This window comes from Anser brachyrhynchus (genome assembly GCF_964034855.1).
Source record: "Anser brachyrhynchus genome assembly, chromosome: Z".
NCBI classification, from domain to species: domain Eukaryota; kingdom Metazoa; phylum Chordata; class Aves; order Anseriformes; family Anatidae; genus Anser; species Anser brachyrhynchus.
Genome location: NC_137697.1, coordinates 47,708,445 through 47,725,660, shown reverse-complemented (window position 1 = coordinate 47,725,660; position 17,216 = coordinate 47,708,445). Strand labels below are relative to the sequence as shown.

Here is a 17,216-nt window from a genome sequence, read left to right as displayed (position 1 = left end):
TGTTAAAATTGAGCCAGTCTAAGTAAGAATTGTACCTCATGAATCATTCCTCTAACACAGAATAAGTAAACTCATTTTTATCTGAGTTGCAATATGAATGTAATTTGAAATTTGTAATGCATTAAGAAACTAGTTTTCTGAGTCTCTTCAGTAATGGCAATGATTTATGATTCCATTTCTCTTTATTTCTCCATAATTTTAAAAGCAAAATTTGTGCACAAAAACCAATCTCTTGATATTACATGAGTACATGTTTTTTTTATGTTTCTGAGCTGTTGAGCAATTAAAACTATGGTATCTGCTATATCACATTCCTTATGTGATAAGAAGTGCGGTATGTTCTACCTGTGCCTTAAGTGTCTGTTTAAACACACAAAAATAAACATAATATAATTGTTATTTCCCAATGTGTGCACCTCCTGACATAAAGCACTCAAAATTGAAGAGTTACAAGAAGCCTTACGGAAAAAAGAGGAGGAAATGAAGCAAATGGAAGAGCGTTACAAAAAGTATTTGGAAAAGGCCAAAAGCGTAAGTATATATGTTCCATGATAATTATCATAGAATCAACGAATGGTTTGAGTTGGAAGGAACCTTAAAGCCCACCCTGTTCCAACCCCTCTGCCATGGGCAGGGACACCTCCCACCAGACCAGGTTGCCCAAAGCCCTGGCCTTGAACACCTCCAGGGATGGGGCATCCACAGCTTCTCTGGGCAGCCCGTGCCAGTGCCTCACCACCCTCTGAGGGAAGAATTTCTTCTTACCATTTAATCCAAATCTTCCCTTTTTTTTGTTTAAAGCCATTACCCCTTGTCCTATCACTACATCCCCGACAAGGAGTCCCTCCCCAGCTTTCCCGTAGGCCCCCTTTAGGCACTGGAAGGCTGCTGTAAGGTCTTCCTGGAGCCTTCTCTTCTCCAGGCTGAACAACCCCAACTCCCTCAGCCTGCCTTCATAGGAGTAGGTGCTCCAGTCCTCTGAGCATCCATACTAGGATTGGTAATGGAGAAATTACCGAAACAGCTGTGCTGCTCTGTTTCAGAATCAGAGAACCACTTATGTAAACCAAGTCAAGGGAGGGAAGCTCGATAAACAAAAGTACTCCTTAATTGGCATTTTTGCTGAGGCTTCTGGGGACTTCCAGCACATCTTCCCTGAAGAGTTATGCCTCTTTGTACATGCAGATGTGGCTTAGTGCCACCAAGTGCAGGCACAATTGGACCAACAAACAACAAACCAACAAAAAGCTTTTATCAGCTTTTCTTCTTTTTGTTGAAGAATAAGAGGCAGAGAGGGAAGAGGAAATTTGGGGTTCTCTGCCTCACGGGAGGCTGGATCTATTTGTGTGTGCTTTCGGATGGTGTAGGCTTCTCACAGTGCTCAGTCAGTAATGTCTCCCTTACCTGAAGCAGATAATTTTGATACACCTTTTTATCAAGGTAGCTTTTAGCTGCTTCAGATTTCACTGAATTCTTATTGCTCACATAAATTGCTCGTCTTTTTTTTTCTTTTATGGGGCTTCTGACAAGTTCTCTCAGTCGTAGCCCTTAGAGTTTACAGCCAGAGGTAATTACACACGTGGCAGAGTCATTCTCACCAATTTAAATTGGACTTTGCTTTCTTTGTTCATCTTTTGCCCCTGGTTTCTTTCTGTTCATGTCTTGGTTTAGCTAACTGGTTTAGAAACCATTTTAATGTGAACTCTTTTAACAGATGCTTTTTCTACGTAAAGTAATATTTTTGACTGAACTACTTACACAAGCTGTTAGATTCTCCTACTGATGTTTAGTATTGCTTTTCACCTTTACTATTTAATGTATGCTTCGGGCTAGAAGGTGGCAAATATTTGAATATGGTATTGAGGGTGTGGGTATACTACCAGCTTTAAAATGGCAGTATTGTGGTCTCAACCATAACCCCATTTCTTCTATACTTTCTATATTTTATTTGAGTTTCTTAAAAGCATGCTAGCATTTTCATTCATCTGTTTCATGTGTTCATGATAACATCAAAATCCCTGCTGTGTCTGGATTGAGTTAAATGGGAATCTGTAAATGGGTTCCTAATCTGTCAGAACTCTAGGCTTCCTTCCTTTATTTCTATGTAGTTTTCTCGGTGACTACTTCGAAGATGTTTTAAAGGCCTTCTGGAGAACTAAACAAATCTTTTTTTTTCCTTTTTTCTGTTTTCTGTTCTGCATCTTATATTCTTAGAGTATTCTGGTGAAAGACAGAATCCTGATTTCCCCCTTCAATAAGATTTGTTTGTATGTACTGTGTTACTTTATAGGGTGCTTTATATAACAGTAACATTAATTTTTCTTCTTAGGTTAGTTTTTTGTGATCTCATCAACTTTCACTTTTTTTTTTGTGAAGACTAGTACAATCATTACAGCCTTCCACTATAGAAAGTATATCTAAGTCTAGAGTATGTTTTCTTAGAAACTTAGTATACTTCTATGAGCCTTCTTCCATGAATACTATTCCGTAAAAACAACTTAGTAAAACTGAAAGCATTGTTTTATTTCAGCATTTATATATCATTCTGAAATGGTTAGGAAGACAAATGAGAAGTCTCTTCCTATATATCCCCAGCATGTTAAAAACTTGTCTGCCATTTTCTATTACAGAGAGCTTAGGTATCTAAGCATTTTGCTGGATTTGTTCTTAGCTGAGCTCTGTGGTTGATAGCACTCAAATGCTGCCTGCGATGGATGCCACACATGGACATAACTAGGTGTCTGTTCATCGTATTAGTAACATAGTGATCGTGCATGTGCCACAGGATGCTTTTTGGTGTAAGTCTTCTAGAAATAGCAGCACCTGATACCGCAATGGTACCCCATGGCACCAGGTGTAGTCTTTCCAGATTGAAGTGGTCCATAAATTGAAGGGGAGGAATTAACAGGGAACATGTAAGTAAACCTGAGCTTTTGGAACCTCGTAAAAAGTATTTGAGAAAAGATTTCCACCACTGTGGCCCCAAGGTAGTGTAACCAGAGAAAGGACCTGTATATGTGAGTCTGGGATAGTGAATTTCTTAAGTTCTACTTTTCCTATTAGTAGTTTTGTTTCATGGTCACATAGAAGAGAACCAGTTCAGATTCTCCAACATACCATGGCTGATGTTCAGAGGCAGAGCCTCTGTCATGCTGTTCAGCAAGATTGTTTCACGGGAGTCAGCCTCTTAAGACTGCACATCCCTCTACTCCACATCTTGGAGTATCTTTTCTTACCATTGATATGTTTTAAGTCACTTTTTGTTTTTTAATCAGCTTTGCATGGTGATAATTCTTTGATTTTTTTTTTTCACTTAATTAGATTGCTTTTGCAGTGTTTAATTTAAAACAATCTGTTTTTCTCTTACAGGTCATCCGCACCTTAGACCCTAAGCAAAACCAGGGTGCAGCTCCTGAGATTCAGGCTCTGAAAAATCAGTTGCAAGAACGGGATAGAATGTTTCATTCATTGGAGGTAGTAATCTTCATGTTTCCTGGTAGATGTGTGTTATTCTTGTGGTTTTTTAGGTATAGACTAACACTTGTTGTACTTTGTTTTTAAATGTATGCTTTTTTTTTTTTTTATAGAAAGAATATGAAAAAACAAAAAGTCAAAGAGAAATGGAGGAGAAATTTATTGTTAGTGCCTGGTATAATATGGTAAGAAAATCCCAAACTTTCAAACAAACAAAGAAAAAAAAAACAAAGGGATTAATATTAGTTATTTCAAGGTTGTTCATGGAATTCTTCATTTATTTACTTTTTTTTTTTTTAAATCATTTTCCAACACACAAGACAGAAACAAATGCTTTTTAATCATTCTAAGTTATTGTTACATAAGACTATATTCCTATGTTAACCTTGGGGTAAGTGAGAAAGAACATTTTTGTTATTTTTCAAATTTTAAGACCAGAAATGGCATTTTATAGAGGGAAGGAAGGTTCAGATTGAAGGACTAGAATTTCAAGATAGCAATTATGCTGACTTACAGTGCTCAGATGTACTTTGATTCTGCAACCGTCTCAGTGTTTCAAATGAAGGGGCACAAAGCTTACTGCTGCAGTAAGCACTCTGAGAAGCAACCTCTTTAACCTAGGTACAGGTTTAGCCCCAAGTGAAGGGCAAACACAGGTGTGTGGCCCTCCCATAAAATATTCGGAGTATAAAAAAGCAGCCACACAGCTTTTGCTGGGCATGTGTGCAAGGAGATTTTTCACCTTCAGCAAATGTGTTCAAGACTTCTCTTCGGTAGAGTGTGGCTGCATTGAGTCTGCTGTCCTGGTAGAAGGAATCCATGACCCGTGTAACGTTCATGTTTCCTTCTCCTTCACCATAGAGTTCAAATTCCTCCTCACTGTCTTCCCTGGGCAGGGTCTTTCTTGTAATTAGCCTCTGCTTTTGTACACAACTATACAACCCATCACAGCTTTTTTTTATTTCTTCAAACTCTCATTTCCTCCTTGCATTCATTCCTGCTGAAAACATACTTTCTCTCAAGGTGTGATCCTGCCATATGAGCTAGCGTAGAGATGGAAAGAATTTGGTTTCAGAAGAGAAGTACTCTTCTCACTCAGCATGCTAAAGGGATCTGGGGTGACAAGGGGAGGCAATTTTGAAAAGGTTTGTACAGTCGCTGTGTTTATGTGGGGAAGCATTTTGTCAGATGTGGGAAACCGGGGGACATGCTGCTCAACAATGTATTCCAAACTGGACAATGACTGGGGGAAAAAAAAAAAAAAGCACATGGTAAAAGATCTTGAAGGATGTTTTTGCCTTAGCCTTGAAAATGTGATGCTTTGTGTTTGAAATTCAAAACAACCTAGTAAGTGTTGGTGAAGAAGAGGCAATAAAATGTAAATGAATGAAGTTGTTGAATGTTAAATGTTCTATTTTTTTTCTAAGAAGTTTCTCTTTTCCATAGGGAATGACTCTGCATAAAAAAGCAGCAGAAGACAGACTAGCTAGCACAGGCTCAGGACAGTCCTTCCTGGCTAGACAAAGGCAAGCCACGAGCACAAGGAGATCGTACCCTGGTCATGTCCAGCCAGCAACTGCAAGGTAGAGAAGCCTTGCCCTTAGAAAGAAAATTGCCCTATGATCAAGGCCACTTCTGTTGCAAGTAACACCGTTCAACAAAAAGCAACCAGCATCCTTTCTCTTTCTCCCTTGTTACCACCATTATTTTACAGTTCAGGAAAGGGTTTTATTATGGTTTCCTCATCGTTTTGTAATGCCCTTTGTTTGTGTTTTTTGAAGTCCATCTGTCCCTTTTTCTCTCTGCATTTTTCTGAATGTGCCAAAGTTTTGAAAACATCTAGAGGAGTGTTGTACAATAATGGAATCTTTTAAATTTGTGTAAAGCCTGGTCCCTTACAAAAAACCTGGTATGGGCTGTGTAACAATGTGAATTTCCTGTCACAGTTGATACATTTGTGCCTATAAGGGTTGTGATGCTTTACAAGACTGCCTTTGTTAAAAGGAATTAGGCTTTTGATTTTTGTGCCAACCAGTTGCTTCAAGGAAAGGCTGAAAACTCATCACAAAAATGCAAAATTAGTATATAATATTATTGTAAAATATATTTACAGCTAAAACACGTATCGGCAACAAGAAATATCTTTTAAAAGAAGAAAAATCTATGTATAAAGTTTGCTCTTATTCTTGGCATTTAGTAGGGAAGCAGGATGATTTTTAAGGCTTTTGTTTGTCTGCTGGTTTTACCTGTTGCTGACAGAACTGAATATTTTCAAATGGTTTGTCCCACTCTTCTAGATCAAGTGTGTGGTTAATATATAGTATAAAAAGATGGAGAAATATTTGAAATGCTACTATTTGAAATGCTAATATTTGATATGCTACTGCATCATCCATTTAAAAAGAAAAAGCGTTTGTATTAATTTTTTATAATTATGGACTAACAGTAGATAATGGATCGAGGCCTAAATTAACGTTGTTGATGTTAACATGCTTCAGTTGTCATCCCCTACTAAGCAACTTGCTTTTAATATATTGATTCAGGGTATATTTGTATCAGTTGCCTTACTAATGGTACCAGTGCCTTCAGGTGAGCATGTTGCTGACTGTTGAAAACTGGCTGTAATTTGTTGTACTACCTTCTTAGCATGTAGCTAGTTGATCATATGTCACTCTCTGTAGCACCTTCATGTTGATCAGTGGGGTGGCAGATGGTCCCTAGTATTAATTTAGGCCCTGGTCCTATAAAATTCTGCTTTTTCCCTGATCGATTCTATGTTCTGGCTATTGTTTTTGTCAAAGAATTGATGGACACAGGGGACCTGAGTATAGGTTGAAGGCTTCAATCTATTTTGTGGTGATTCAGTTTTAAACATTTTTCATTTAGAGACTCTTTGGTCCCCTAAATGCACGTGCAGTCTGGTTTCTGCGTTTATTCTTTTACCTTATTTTGATGCCCTTCCCAGTGAAGACATTTCTTCATAAATAGCTTCAGAGAAAAGGCATATTAGCATTTAGTAAGCATCTGAAGACCTGTATTAATTCACAACTTCAGTGGGTTGAACAAAGGATAGTTAAAGTGATTACATCTAGATTAAAGGGTAAGGAATAGGTGGATGGCACTTGTAGGTACTCCTTTATCCTCAAGTACATCATCTGTTTTAATCTAGGCTAAGAATGCTTTCAATATGTGTCTGAAAAATGTAGTTGTTTTTTTTTTTTTCCCAGTAATACAAAAACATATGAAGTTCATTAACATCATATAAGTTTGTCTTTTACGCCCCACATTTGGAGGAAAAACAATTTTCTAAAAATTCTGCTCTTTAATTCATGATGTGAGAAGTCTGGGCTATACTTGCAAGATAAAACTGAGACAGCAGAAGTATCTTTTTGTGTGGAGAAAAGTTAACAATGGCAGTTAGGCAACAAAGGCAGTTTAGGACAATTTCTGTAGTTCAGTGAGCTGATCCTCGTTTTGCTGTCTCTTACTGAGATACCAAATGCTAACAGATCAAAGAAGTTTTATATATTACGTAGCAAGATGACCACAGTTTTTCTGTGAAATCCTTTACTGATCTTTTTGTGCAATCCATTCAAGTAATTTGAAGAACTCTTTACTGTATGCCATGTGTGAACAGGAGCACATAACCAAATTCGATGTTCTTGCTTGAGAGTAGAGCATTATGTGTCACCCAGAGAACACTGAAAACTCCATTTTTATTCTAATCTCACAGCCTTTGTCTGTTATCAAACTGCCAAAGCCTACTTGTGAAAGAAAGGAACACCACGACCTTAATGGGAGGGTTTCTCTCTTAAATTTATTTAATAATTTCATTTACTGTTGCTATTAGTTGCATGTCTAAAATCACTTGAATGCAATCTGCACACTAGAATAAAACTACTTGCTTTAATTATTGTAACATATATTTTACTATTTTGCCTCCAAAGTTCTGATGACAGACAAATGCCCCTGATGGCTGGGAGATGTACAAATGCTGATTAGAAGCTTTGTCTTTAAGTTTTCTCTGTCATGGCTTCTCTCCCTCCCCTCTTTCTGGTTGTTGATTTTTATTTTCTGTTCTGTAGTTTCTCCTCTTTCTGTTTGGACTTTCCATTTTCCCGTAAGACACTGAAGCGTGTATTCAACAGAAGCTCAGAGCTTGTGTTGAATACAAAAATCTAAAAATGTATTGCAGTCTTATACCTATACATCTAAAGAGCATCTCTCTCTGTCCAGTTCCAATAAGTCATTTCTTTGGATTTCTAATGGTAGTCAACGAAATTTAATTCTGCGTTATTTAGCATTTTCCTTTGATTATCTGTTGCATACAGCAGTTCTTAATTGTTTAGTGTGGGTGGCTCTGAAGAAATCTTGCTTGTTTTGTAGTTTTGGAAGTAGCGTGCTATTACAAAACAAGGGCTGAGAGAGTGACATGAGGTAATAAGCACCTGTACAGAGCTAGCCGTGAATGCTGTCTATTCTTTGTATCTTCAGTAAAAGAATATAGCAAAAAAGCCCTGTAAAACAGAATTCTCTTAGTACAATACATACTTCAAAGAAACTTCTAGGAAGACTTTTTTGGAGGCAACAAAGACTATTGACATCAAAACTGTAGTGACAATTGTTAAATTATAGGCTGTCTTGATACACTACAGAAAAAAAAACAAAAAGCCTGCAGACTGGTCTTAAAAAAAAAAAAAAAAAAGCTCTTCAGGGCAGTGATAAAACAGCTAAGAAATTCATGAGAATACGTTCCTTAAGTACTGTGCTGAGGATATGCCCAGAATAGTCCTTCTGGGAGATTTAAATTAAATGCCAACAACATGTAACAGTTAAATGCACATGCATCTTCATTGTTTAGAGCTGAAACCTAGTTTCTGGTCTTACAGGATGTGTGTGCAGTCCAGTTTAAGTATTTCCATGTTAAGTTGTTAGCATGTGTGATCAGACATTACAGAAAAGAGTATTCATGTTCCCCCAATTTCCTTACAGCAACACTTAACCAATTGGATCCTAACATACATTTTCCAAGCGTTGTAATCTAATTTAAGGGTTATGTGTCCCATCCACAGTGCAGAGGAAAACAAACTGTAGCACGCAGCTGTATATATTGTAAAATGAAGTACATACACATTGGCTACAAGGTGTTTTTCATTATCTCTTTGGAAATGACCAACTGGTAATCCTGTGCTGTTCTGATGATGTCCCTTGAGGTGGTAGTATTAACTCTGCAAGTTCTTTGTGGCCTTCTATTCATGTAGACAGCACTGTCAATTTTATATTCAATGTGTATGAAAGAATTAATATTGACCAATCCTATTGCTGCTTTATGATATCTTGATAGTAAGTGGTATGTGCAAGCTGTCAAGAAAATTTAAGGGGATTTGTAGATTTTAAAGCCCTTGGTATTTTGACTTACGCGCGTAGCCTTTGTTTTCTCAGTTCTCTAGTGTATGAGGCTGTCCATAGCTTCCTGGATGAGCTGTAGTGGGTTTGATTATCTTGATATGTTGACGTTTTCTGTAGATATGATAATTGGAAAATATCTTAACTTCAGAACTTGATTTTCTTCTAGTTAGTGATTGGAGGAAGACCGTATTGAATGTGGCTAGTTTTTCTTTTTCTTACAAAACAAAACAGTTCCTGAATTTTATTCATTTTATAGTGTTTTTCCCCCCCCCCCCCCCGGACATTTTGACATTTTGCAAGGATTGATGAGGGAGCTATTTTTGCACTCAAAGTCAGATATGTAATACTGACTTCTTGTGGTTTTTTTGCACGTGTTTTAGGTAGAACGTGGACTCTGTTTTTTGCAGTAATACTATGTTGATAAGCTTTGACATCTCCCAACCAAGTTTAGCAAATTTTGGAGGCATTTTCTCACCAGTATTGTGCAAATAAATAGCTAAAAGAGGCTTCCTTTACAAGAAATAGTTTCAAGCGATGTTTTTTCCACTTGGAAAAAGTAGTTGTACTTCAGGTGTCACCTGCAGAATAGATTGAAAGCTGGATTATGACTGAAATGTGATCTCAGGTGATATGCTTAGAAGGAAACCTCATCAGAAGCCCTTCCTTAGAACAGCTGTGTTAGCTGACACTGGCAGTGTGATACATGTAGTGTTCTGTTAAAATGAAAAGGTGAATCATAAACATAAGAATTTAAATGCGAAGATCGGGTAAGCATGGAATTTGATGAATGAGCTCTTGAACCACACAAGCTGCACACAGCCCAGGCATGTCCTCTCTCAAATCTGAGCAGTCCAGCTCTCCTCTGCATTGGCAAGGCTTTCCTACTTTGTGCCTTTCATCAGGAGAGAGAAGTGTACTCTTACATTATTGCATATGCTGATAGAGGAGCCAGGAGTGGCAAGGAATGAGTCTCATTTGCACTCAGAACATCTTCACAAACCAGATCCTGTTCTCTGGGGTCAGGCAAAGGCAGCTCTCAAATTCTGTGTCAAATCCTAGCCACATCTCCAGTTAGTCACTTCCAAGGAATCCAGAAAACTTCCTGACATCACTGATTCTGTAGCTTTGCTCCTGTGATGCTTCTTCCCTCTGGAAGACCAAAAAGGGAGCAGAAGCCTGTCAGTAGTTTGCAGCATGTAAGTAAAAATAAGGGTTGATTTCTTCAGTTTGAAGGTGGAGAAGACAGACAAAAGCAACCATTAAATACAGAAATCTGAAGAGCAGTGCGTCTTTCACTGTTCTGCCTTCTGGTGGTAGTTTAAAAGTAGTAAAATGAAATCTGAGCCTTTGGAGCTGTTTGTTTTTCTAATTAACTTTGAATTGTAGTTGATAAAATATTGGAGGCTTTTCCAATGTCAGTAAAACAGAAACTGTCACTATCAGCATCCTCAGACTTTCTTTCATCTTCTATAGCAAATCCCTGGAGATTTTGTCTCCATTGACAATCTCACTGCAGTATTTGGAGATGCTGAGGATTTCCCTAGTCCTGTTCTCTCTTTTTGCTTGATTTTTATTTTAGTGGATTCACTGAAATACTGGGATTACAAAGGTCATTTTTTAAATATATCATCAGCTTATTGAATTGATACCTAGACCAACTAATGAATGTAGATTGAAAATGAATGAATGTAGATAGAGAAGTCCTAGAAAACTTGACAAATCATACAGTCCTACAGGACATTGTACCAACTCGTGGCACTGTAGCCAAGGCGGCTTCCCAAACAAATCGTTCTGGTGTCATAAAATACTTGCAATATTATAACATAGTTGCAATAAAACCATTAGGTTATTTCTTATTGTCATTATTTGAATGAAACATTCCTTATGTAGTACAAATTTTATAAAGCAGAGACTTTAGTCCTCAGTCACCAAAGGTTGGTAACCAGGAGAATAAACCTGTTTCTTGAGGGTGTCAGTGGTTTTGAGGGATTTTTATGTTTGTATTTAGCAGTATCAGTAAAATATTGAAATAGTAATAAACGTGACATTAAAAGGCCGTGCTTCTTATAATTTATAATCCACTTTGTATTCTGTGATTGTAAGAATTACAAAAATTTGAAGTGGTGTTAACACAGTTCTGAAAAGACGCTATGTTAATAGGTTCTTTTAGGCCTAAAATCTAAAGGAAACGCCATGAAGAAAGGAAGAATAGATGCAGGAAAGAAAACAAACGTTAGCAGTAGAAGCCATTAAGTAATTTTAGAAAATCTGCAGGAAGAGAAATCTGGAGACAGTTAACTTAAAGCAGAAGCTCGGCAGGAATATTTGGGACGAGTGTAGTGTTAGACTTTAAAGTAAGAATAGTACTAAGTAAGTACTACCCATACTTTCAGGTAAGTACTATCCTTGTTTGCAAGTAAAGATGCATTGCCCTGATGACTTTGGTGATTCTGTTACAAAATACTAGTTATAGACAGCGGATAGCTACAGAAAGCCTTGTCTCTCTTAGGACTGAACATACACTGAATATAAAAGCAGTTCCTTAGAAAGAACATGGGGTTGGGTTGGGTTGTTTGTGTTTTTTTTTTTTTTTTTTTTTTCATCAGGTTTGGCTTGTGTGAGCACTGTCCTGAAGTAAGTGTGCTGATAGGTGCCTCCAGAGCTGGTCCTGTGAGTGAGAAGGAGAGGTTCCCATCCCTTCTGAGGCTGTGACGTGCAGGAGTCGTCTGTCATGTCTGCATGTGGAAAAAACACAGGATGACAGAGAGAAGTTAAGGAGGTTTTAAGTCACTAATTAACCACTTACAGTGAAGTGGAGCTAATGAGATCTGGTGCTGAATATTGAAGGGAGATGTCTCACCAAGAAATAATCCCCCAGGCTAACACCAAGCCATCAGTTACATATAGCTGAAATATTTTGTACTGGTAAGAAAAGGAAAAGTCACTCCTCTACAGGCAAGTCATATGCTGAATAAACTATCTCATTCTGAAGGTGCCACAGGAATAATGACAGGTTATGCTGAGTGGATTTACGCTCACATTTCTGTCATGTTCTGGAGAGCTGCTGCAACAGGTAGCTTCTGAAAGCATTGATTCATTTTGAGAAGTTCCTCAAGAGAAAGAAATTAACAGACAGTTATTTTAGAACAAGATAAGAATTTCAGGTTTGATAAGGGCACTCTCAGATGAACCGAGGTATTTGTACGTCCTCAGAAGAGAAGAGAATACACTGTCCAGAATTTACAAGTCCTCTTTAAAAGTACTAATGTCCTGAAGAGAAACCTGTAATGTCATTTCTGTTTATGTGCATCAGGTCACTCAGAGCATTACAAAACAGTAAGTCTGAGCTGTGTAATAGCCAGGTGAGATTAAAGGAGTAGCCTGTATTCATTTATGCATAATAGAATAGGTAAATTCTTATGTAGCTTGAACTTTTATTTTTTTACTGACTAACTACAGTAATCTTCATATAATTAATCCTGAACTCTGTAACTTTCTGCATCCAGGCAGTGCAAAGCAAGTATAACAGCACATCTCAAACAGACAGTAATTACTCCACATACTCTCCCAAGGTCTGCTTTGAATGTGTTCTTTTTAAGCATTTTCTGTTTTTATTCCATTTGATTTATGTATGTATCTTTCTGTTTGTTTTTTCAACTGTTAGTTGATCAGTATTCTGAGAAGGAAAAAAGAGGGACATACAAGCTGCAGGACTTGCAGCAGAAAGACCTTTTTTCGCTCTAAGACCTTGAGTTTAGTTATAAGTATTTTTCCTTGTGTATGTAACCTGGGTTTTCCTGTCACAGGAGCTGTTCTTAGAACTGTGCTTGACTAGTGCAATACTACGGAGTTGGAAATGGGGAGAGAAACGGTTTGCACAGTGCAATTTCAGTTGGGTGAAGCTACTCTACTCTTTGCGTCATCACAGTGAGAAGTGACAAGTGAAAGTGAGAACGAGCAGTTAGTGCTCTACCAAGCTGTGTAAGGGTATTTGTGCTGCCTGGGGAACCTGAAAGCACCGTAGCTGTGTTAGTAAAGCATTCAACCTGTCAGTCCACTGGCCACAAGGGAGAGTGTATCAGCAAGGATGGAGCAGTGTGCAGCCTGTCCAGTTGTCCTCCAGACTTAGGTTCACTTAAGCAATATTGTGATGTGGTCTTAGGGCTCCTACTTGGTGTGTTTTTACAAGGATATGTGTAACTTCCTTGTGATTAAAACCTGCATGCAACGAATGAGTAGCGCTTGCCAGTGTAGTATGACAGTGATGTCATTTTAGTGTCATGCACAGAATGATCTTTGATGAAATATAAATGCTTGAAGTTTATTTGCGGTGCTCAGAGCTTGAAGTCTCAGGCAGAGTCATTTTGACCTTGATGATTGTCTTTTAGTTTGTAACCATGCACAGTATTGGACAGGCACCTTTCACTTTATATTGAGTTTGATTTTTATTTTTTTTTTCCACTAGTTGTCCTCACAGACAGCAGGAACGCCAGAGATTTTCATAGCTGTGTAAACTTAGTTTCCATAGCTATGTTAGCAGAGAATGGTGGCCTGCAGGACTTCACTCAGAAGTGTTTAAATTTGTCCGAACTGTGTCTAAATTTTGAAATTGTTTGAAGCTATTTTGTTGCTGTTCCCAATTTTTGGCATACAATCTTCCTGTTAGTTTGAAGAGCTGCTCTGGCAAAGATGTTTTTCCCATGAATTTGCACAACTCTAAGTAGAGACGGCCTTACTGAACTGCTTTGAAAATACTTGTTCTGTTCTCTGTTTTTTAAATGGTGATGTTATCTGCTTTTTAACTTTCTCTTTATTCTTTTATTTGCAGTGATGTGGTTGCATGACCTGCAGCATTGTTATAACAGGGACTGTTCAGTGCATGACTTGCTTTTCTGTCCAGACTGCATAACCAAAACTTAACCAGTTCTACACTTAAGACTCATGGGCATCTGATTTCAAAGGGAGATCTACTTGCAGAGAAGCCTACCATCTTGGGAAGTGGCTTTCCCACTTCCTGCTTCCGTTTACTCTTTCTCTTCACAATAAGTCTCCTATGAGGCTAAAAGAGAGGAAATCCAGTATTCAGAGCTCTACAGGAGGCGTTCTGCAAACTGACAGAGCACTGTCAGCTCTCCATTTTACTTCTGTCTGTCCACTCCATTTAATTCTGATTAACAGCATTAACACACAGACCTCCTGCAACATTTTCATATACTGAACTATAAAAAACTAGTCTTAATGAGTTCCTAAAAATGCCTTTTGGTTACTGTTAAAATTTTAAAGCACCTGCACCCTTAAAGGATATACTTTGAATCTTTAAATAATTAAAAGTAAAGCCAAGGAGGTGTTTTACCGGGAGAAATGACTCATGAATTGCTGCTTGGCCAGCCCATCTTCCTTAGAAAACCAGGCAAGGTTCATCAGATAATCTCTGAGACAGGCAAACTACTGTGCAGTCCTTTGCTCACAGACACTGCCTGCTTCCTTACTATGTATATATGCAGTAGTTTGTGGCTGTTGTATTTTTCTCTCTATGTTTTAGCTGTGTTGTCTGTTTCTTTCGGAAACATTTTTTTTTTCCAATCTGTGTACAATTGTTAAACAATCTGAGGAAAGAATGTGAATGGAGATAAGTATGAAAGCTGTCTACACCTTCAGTATTATGCAGATTGTCCTTGCCAGTTTATAATTTGGGTTGTTTATATTTTACCTGTACTATTTCTTTTCTCATTATTGCAGTCTTAGCTATTTCATTTCCAATTGCACTAGCTTGGCTGTTTCTTTGTATTATGAAGTTTAGCTATAAGATTTGCAATATTTAGACAGTATAACTCAAAATGCTTTGTGCTGACTATATTAATTTAAAGAGCTGCTTATTTAATATTCTTAAAAATCTGCACATTTGTACTACTGTATCTTTGTTTTGTATTGGACATCCAGTACTGGCAAGATCCAGAAGACAAGGGGGTACTGTAGTGGTCTAAGTTAAGACGTTCGTTGTACAGGGGTTGGTGTGTGAGAGGTGGGAAAAGAGGGCTGCCCAGCCACAGGCCGTGCCGCAAACACCCAACAGAACCTGGAAGCAGAGTACCCCGAGCCGTGCGGTTTAAGCCCAGTTTTAGGGAAACCCCGTTCTCGCTCGCCTGGATCCTAATCCTGCAAAAACATCCGCACGCACGCTCTCCGGGAGCGGCACTCGTCTCGGGGCAGCGGCGCTGGGGAGCGGCACCCCGGGCCCCGCAGCACTCGGGCACAGGGCGCCCAGTCCTGCTGCTTGCAGCTGTGGGCACGGCTGTGTCCGAGTGTCTGTGTCCGTGTGTCTGCGTGTGCCTGGGGCCCTCGGGGTGCACGGTGCCCTCGATGCCCCTGCCTCAGCGTGTTGTGCCAAACCAAGCCGCTCGGAGAAAGGCAGAGCGAGACCCACCGGTCTGTGCAGCGGGCGGGTGCCCCTGCAACAGGGGACGGGACCGGGGGGTTCCCGGGGCTGGGCTGCCCGTGCTGGCGGTGCTGCTCTGCCTGACAGCGCCTGGTGGGTGAGGACCTGTCCTCCGGGCCCGGCAGCGCCTGTGGCAGCGCAGCCCGAGGTGGGCTGCAGGAGGGTCCGGGCAGCGGCACTCCTGCCGGCCCGAGTCCAGCAGAGCTGAGAGGTTTGCGTCTTTCCAGGTCCCAGCCATCGATCCCTTTGTTCTGTGTCAGGGCAAGCTTTATTAGAAAAAAAAAAAACTTACTTTCCGTTGTGTGTCCCAGGCATAGTTCGTCTCCCATTTGCTAGTGCCGCTTCTGTCAGGAGCGCGCCCTTCTCCAGGCCACGCTGGGCGCGGGACCGCCGAGGACAGCGGTTCCGCGCGGGGTGTGAGGGGATAGCTGCTTTTGTCACACCTGCCTGCAAGGGCGCCCCGAGCCGAAGCTTTGCTGTACCTCATTTATCCAAGTGGTCTGTGCAGTTTAGAAACTATGTATCGGTTGTTCTTGAGCCTAAGACATTTATATGTAACTGTGTTTAGCTTGACAAAACTTGAGTTCACTAATGCAACAGAGAAACTTAAGGTAGCTTTCAGCAAATGAGCTGGCTACTTTAATTAGATTAGCGTAGCATCTCTGTCACGAGGTGATTGCGAGCTCACAATGCAGAGGTGATCTCCAGCATGTCTCTGATATACTAACTTCATTTATGCTGCATAGAAAACTCTTTTACTTTCTTAATAGCAGCTTGTTTGACAGTCCAAAATTAAGTGTTGACCAATTATCAAAGTAACTGTTTGTGAAGTTGACAGTGATATATTTTCTGTAAGAGAATGGATTCCTAGAGTGTCAAAACATCAATTTCCCATTTCGGTTCATCTATGAAATGTGTAACTACCAGATTGTCATGGTAGCAGTATTTATATACATATCTGTATATAGACAAAAAAAAAAATACCCGGTGATGACCATTAGAATCAAAAGGTTTAATATTTTTTCCCAGTCAAATACACTAATGCTTCCAAGGTTACAGAAGAGTGTACAGTTGTTAAACAAGTTGTAAATAAAGGCTTATATAAAACACGAGTGCTTGCTTTGCCTTTGTTCGGTGCTCGGTTTTAAACTGAAGCCAATGCACAGTTGGCGTTGAAGCTTCTGGTTTGTGTACATGAGAACACTTTTGGTGTCAGCTGGTCTGCCCGATTCTGAGATATACCAGTGGCATCGTGCCTCGTTTCCCAAGGGCTGTGTGAAGTAGAACGAAGGGAAGGTAGGCAGCAGCAGGAATTCAGCAGAAAATGTGAACCTCCTCCCTTCTCTTGGAAAGCATCCACTGTGGCTGGCCCATCACTGCAAGGGTTACCTGCATGCTTTGCCTCTGGAAAGACCAAGGCTGCTGAAGTAATGAGACTTCCTCTCGCCGGTGGAAGTTTAGCTATAGAGGTAGCTGTATGGGTATGGACAGGAGCAACTGTCCTTCCCTTCTGCATTGCTGAACAGCTTTGCTGTTTGGGGAGGGGATGCAGGGGGAAGGAGCAGGCAGGCAGCATTAACACGGGTAAATTTTGTTAGTTGCGAAAGAGAGGTCAACAGTCAGCAAGAGATACTGAGCCTGCAACTATCCTGTGCGAGGCTGGGGGTAAAGGGATGCGCAGAGGCCCTGTAGGAGCCTTTCAGGGCTGCTTTGTACAAGGTTTAGAGGGAGTGCAGCAAGAGAAGGGCAGCATGCCTTGTCTGCATCCTCTGTCAGCGAGGTGCAGCCCTGCTGTGGCAGTAAGGAGTCCTTCTTGCACTGCAGGCACTGAGAAGACACCCCTGGGCAAGGGCAAGGGGAGGGGGCGTGGAGGGGAGTGGGTGGGTGACTGGGAAGG

General features: G+C 39.9%; 1 protein-coding gene across 2 annotated transcripts in view; it reads left to right on the top strand.

Annotated features, from left to right (window-relative positions):
- HOOK3 (hook microtubule tethering protein 3) overlaps window positions 1–16,428 on the top strand; it is an 87,217-nt gene extending 70,789 nt beyond the window's left edge. Inside the window, exons 19-23 of one of the 2 annotated variants that reach the window (XM_080574151.1) lie at window positions 431–531; window positions 3,370–3,474; window positions 3,588–3,659; window positions 4,921–5,057; window positions 13,712–16,428. In XM_080574151.1, coding sequence (XP_080430277.1) covers window positions 431–531; window positions 3,370–3,474; window positions 3,588–3,659; window positions 4,921–5,057; window positions 13,712–13,727 — 431 coding nt within the window. In that variant the 3' untranslated portion in view covers window positions 13,728–16,428. Of the gene's footprint in view, window positions 1–430; window positions 532–3,369; window positions 3,475–3,587; window positions 3,660–4,920 lie in introns of both variants that reach the window. The other variant, XM_080574152.1, reaches the window with a different exon arrangement.
- Window positions 16,429–17,216: the final 788 nt, after the last annotated feature.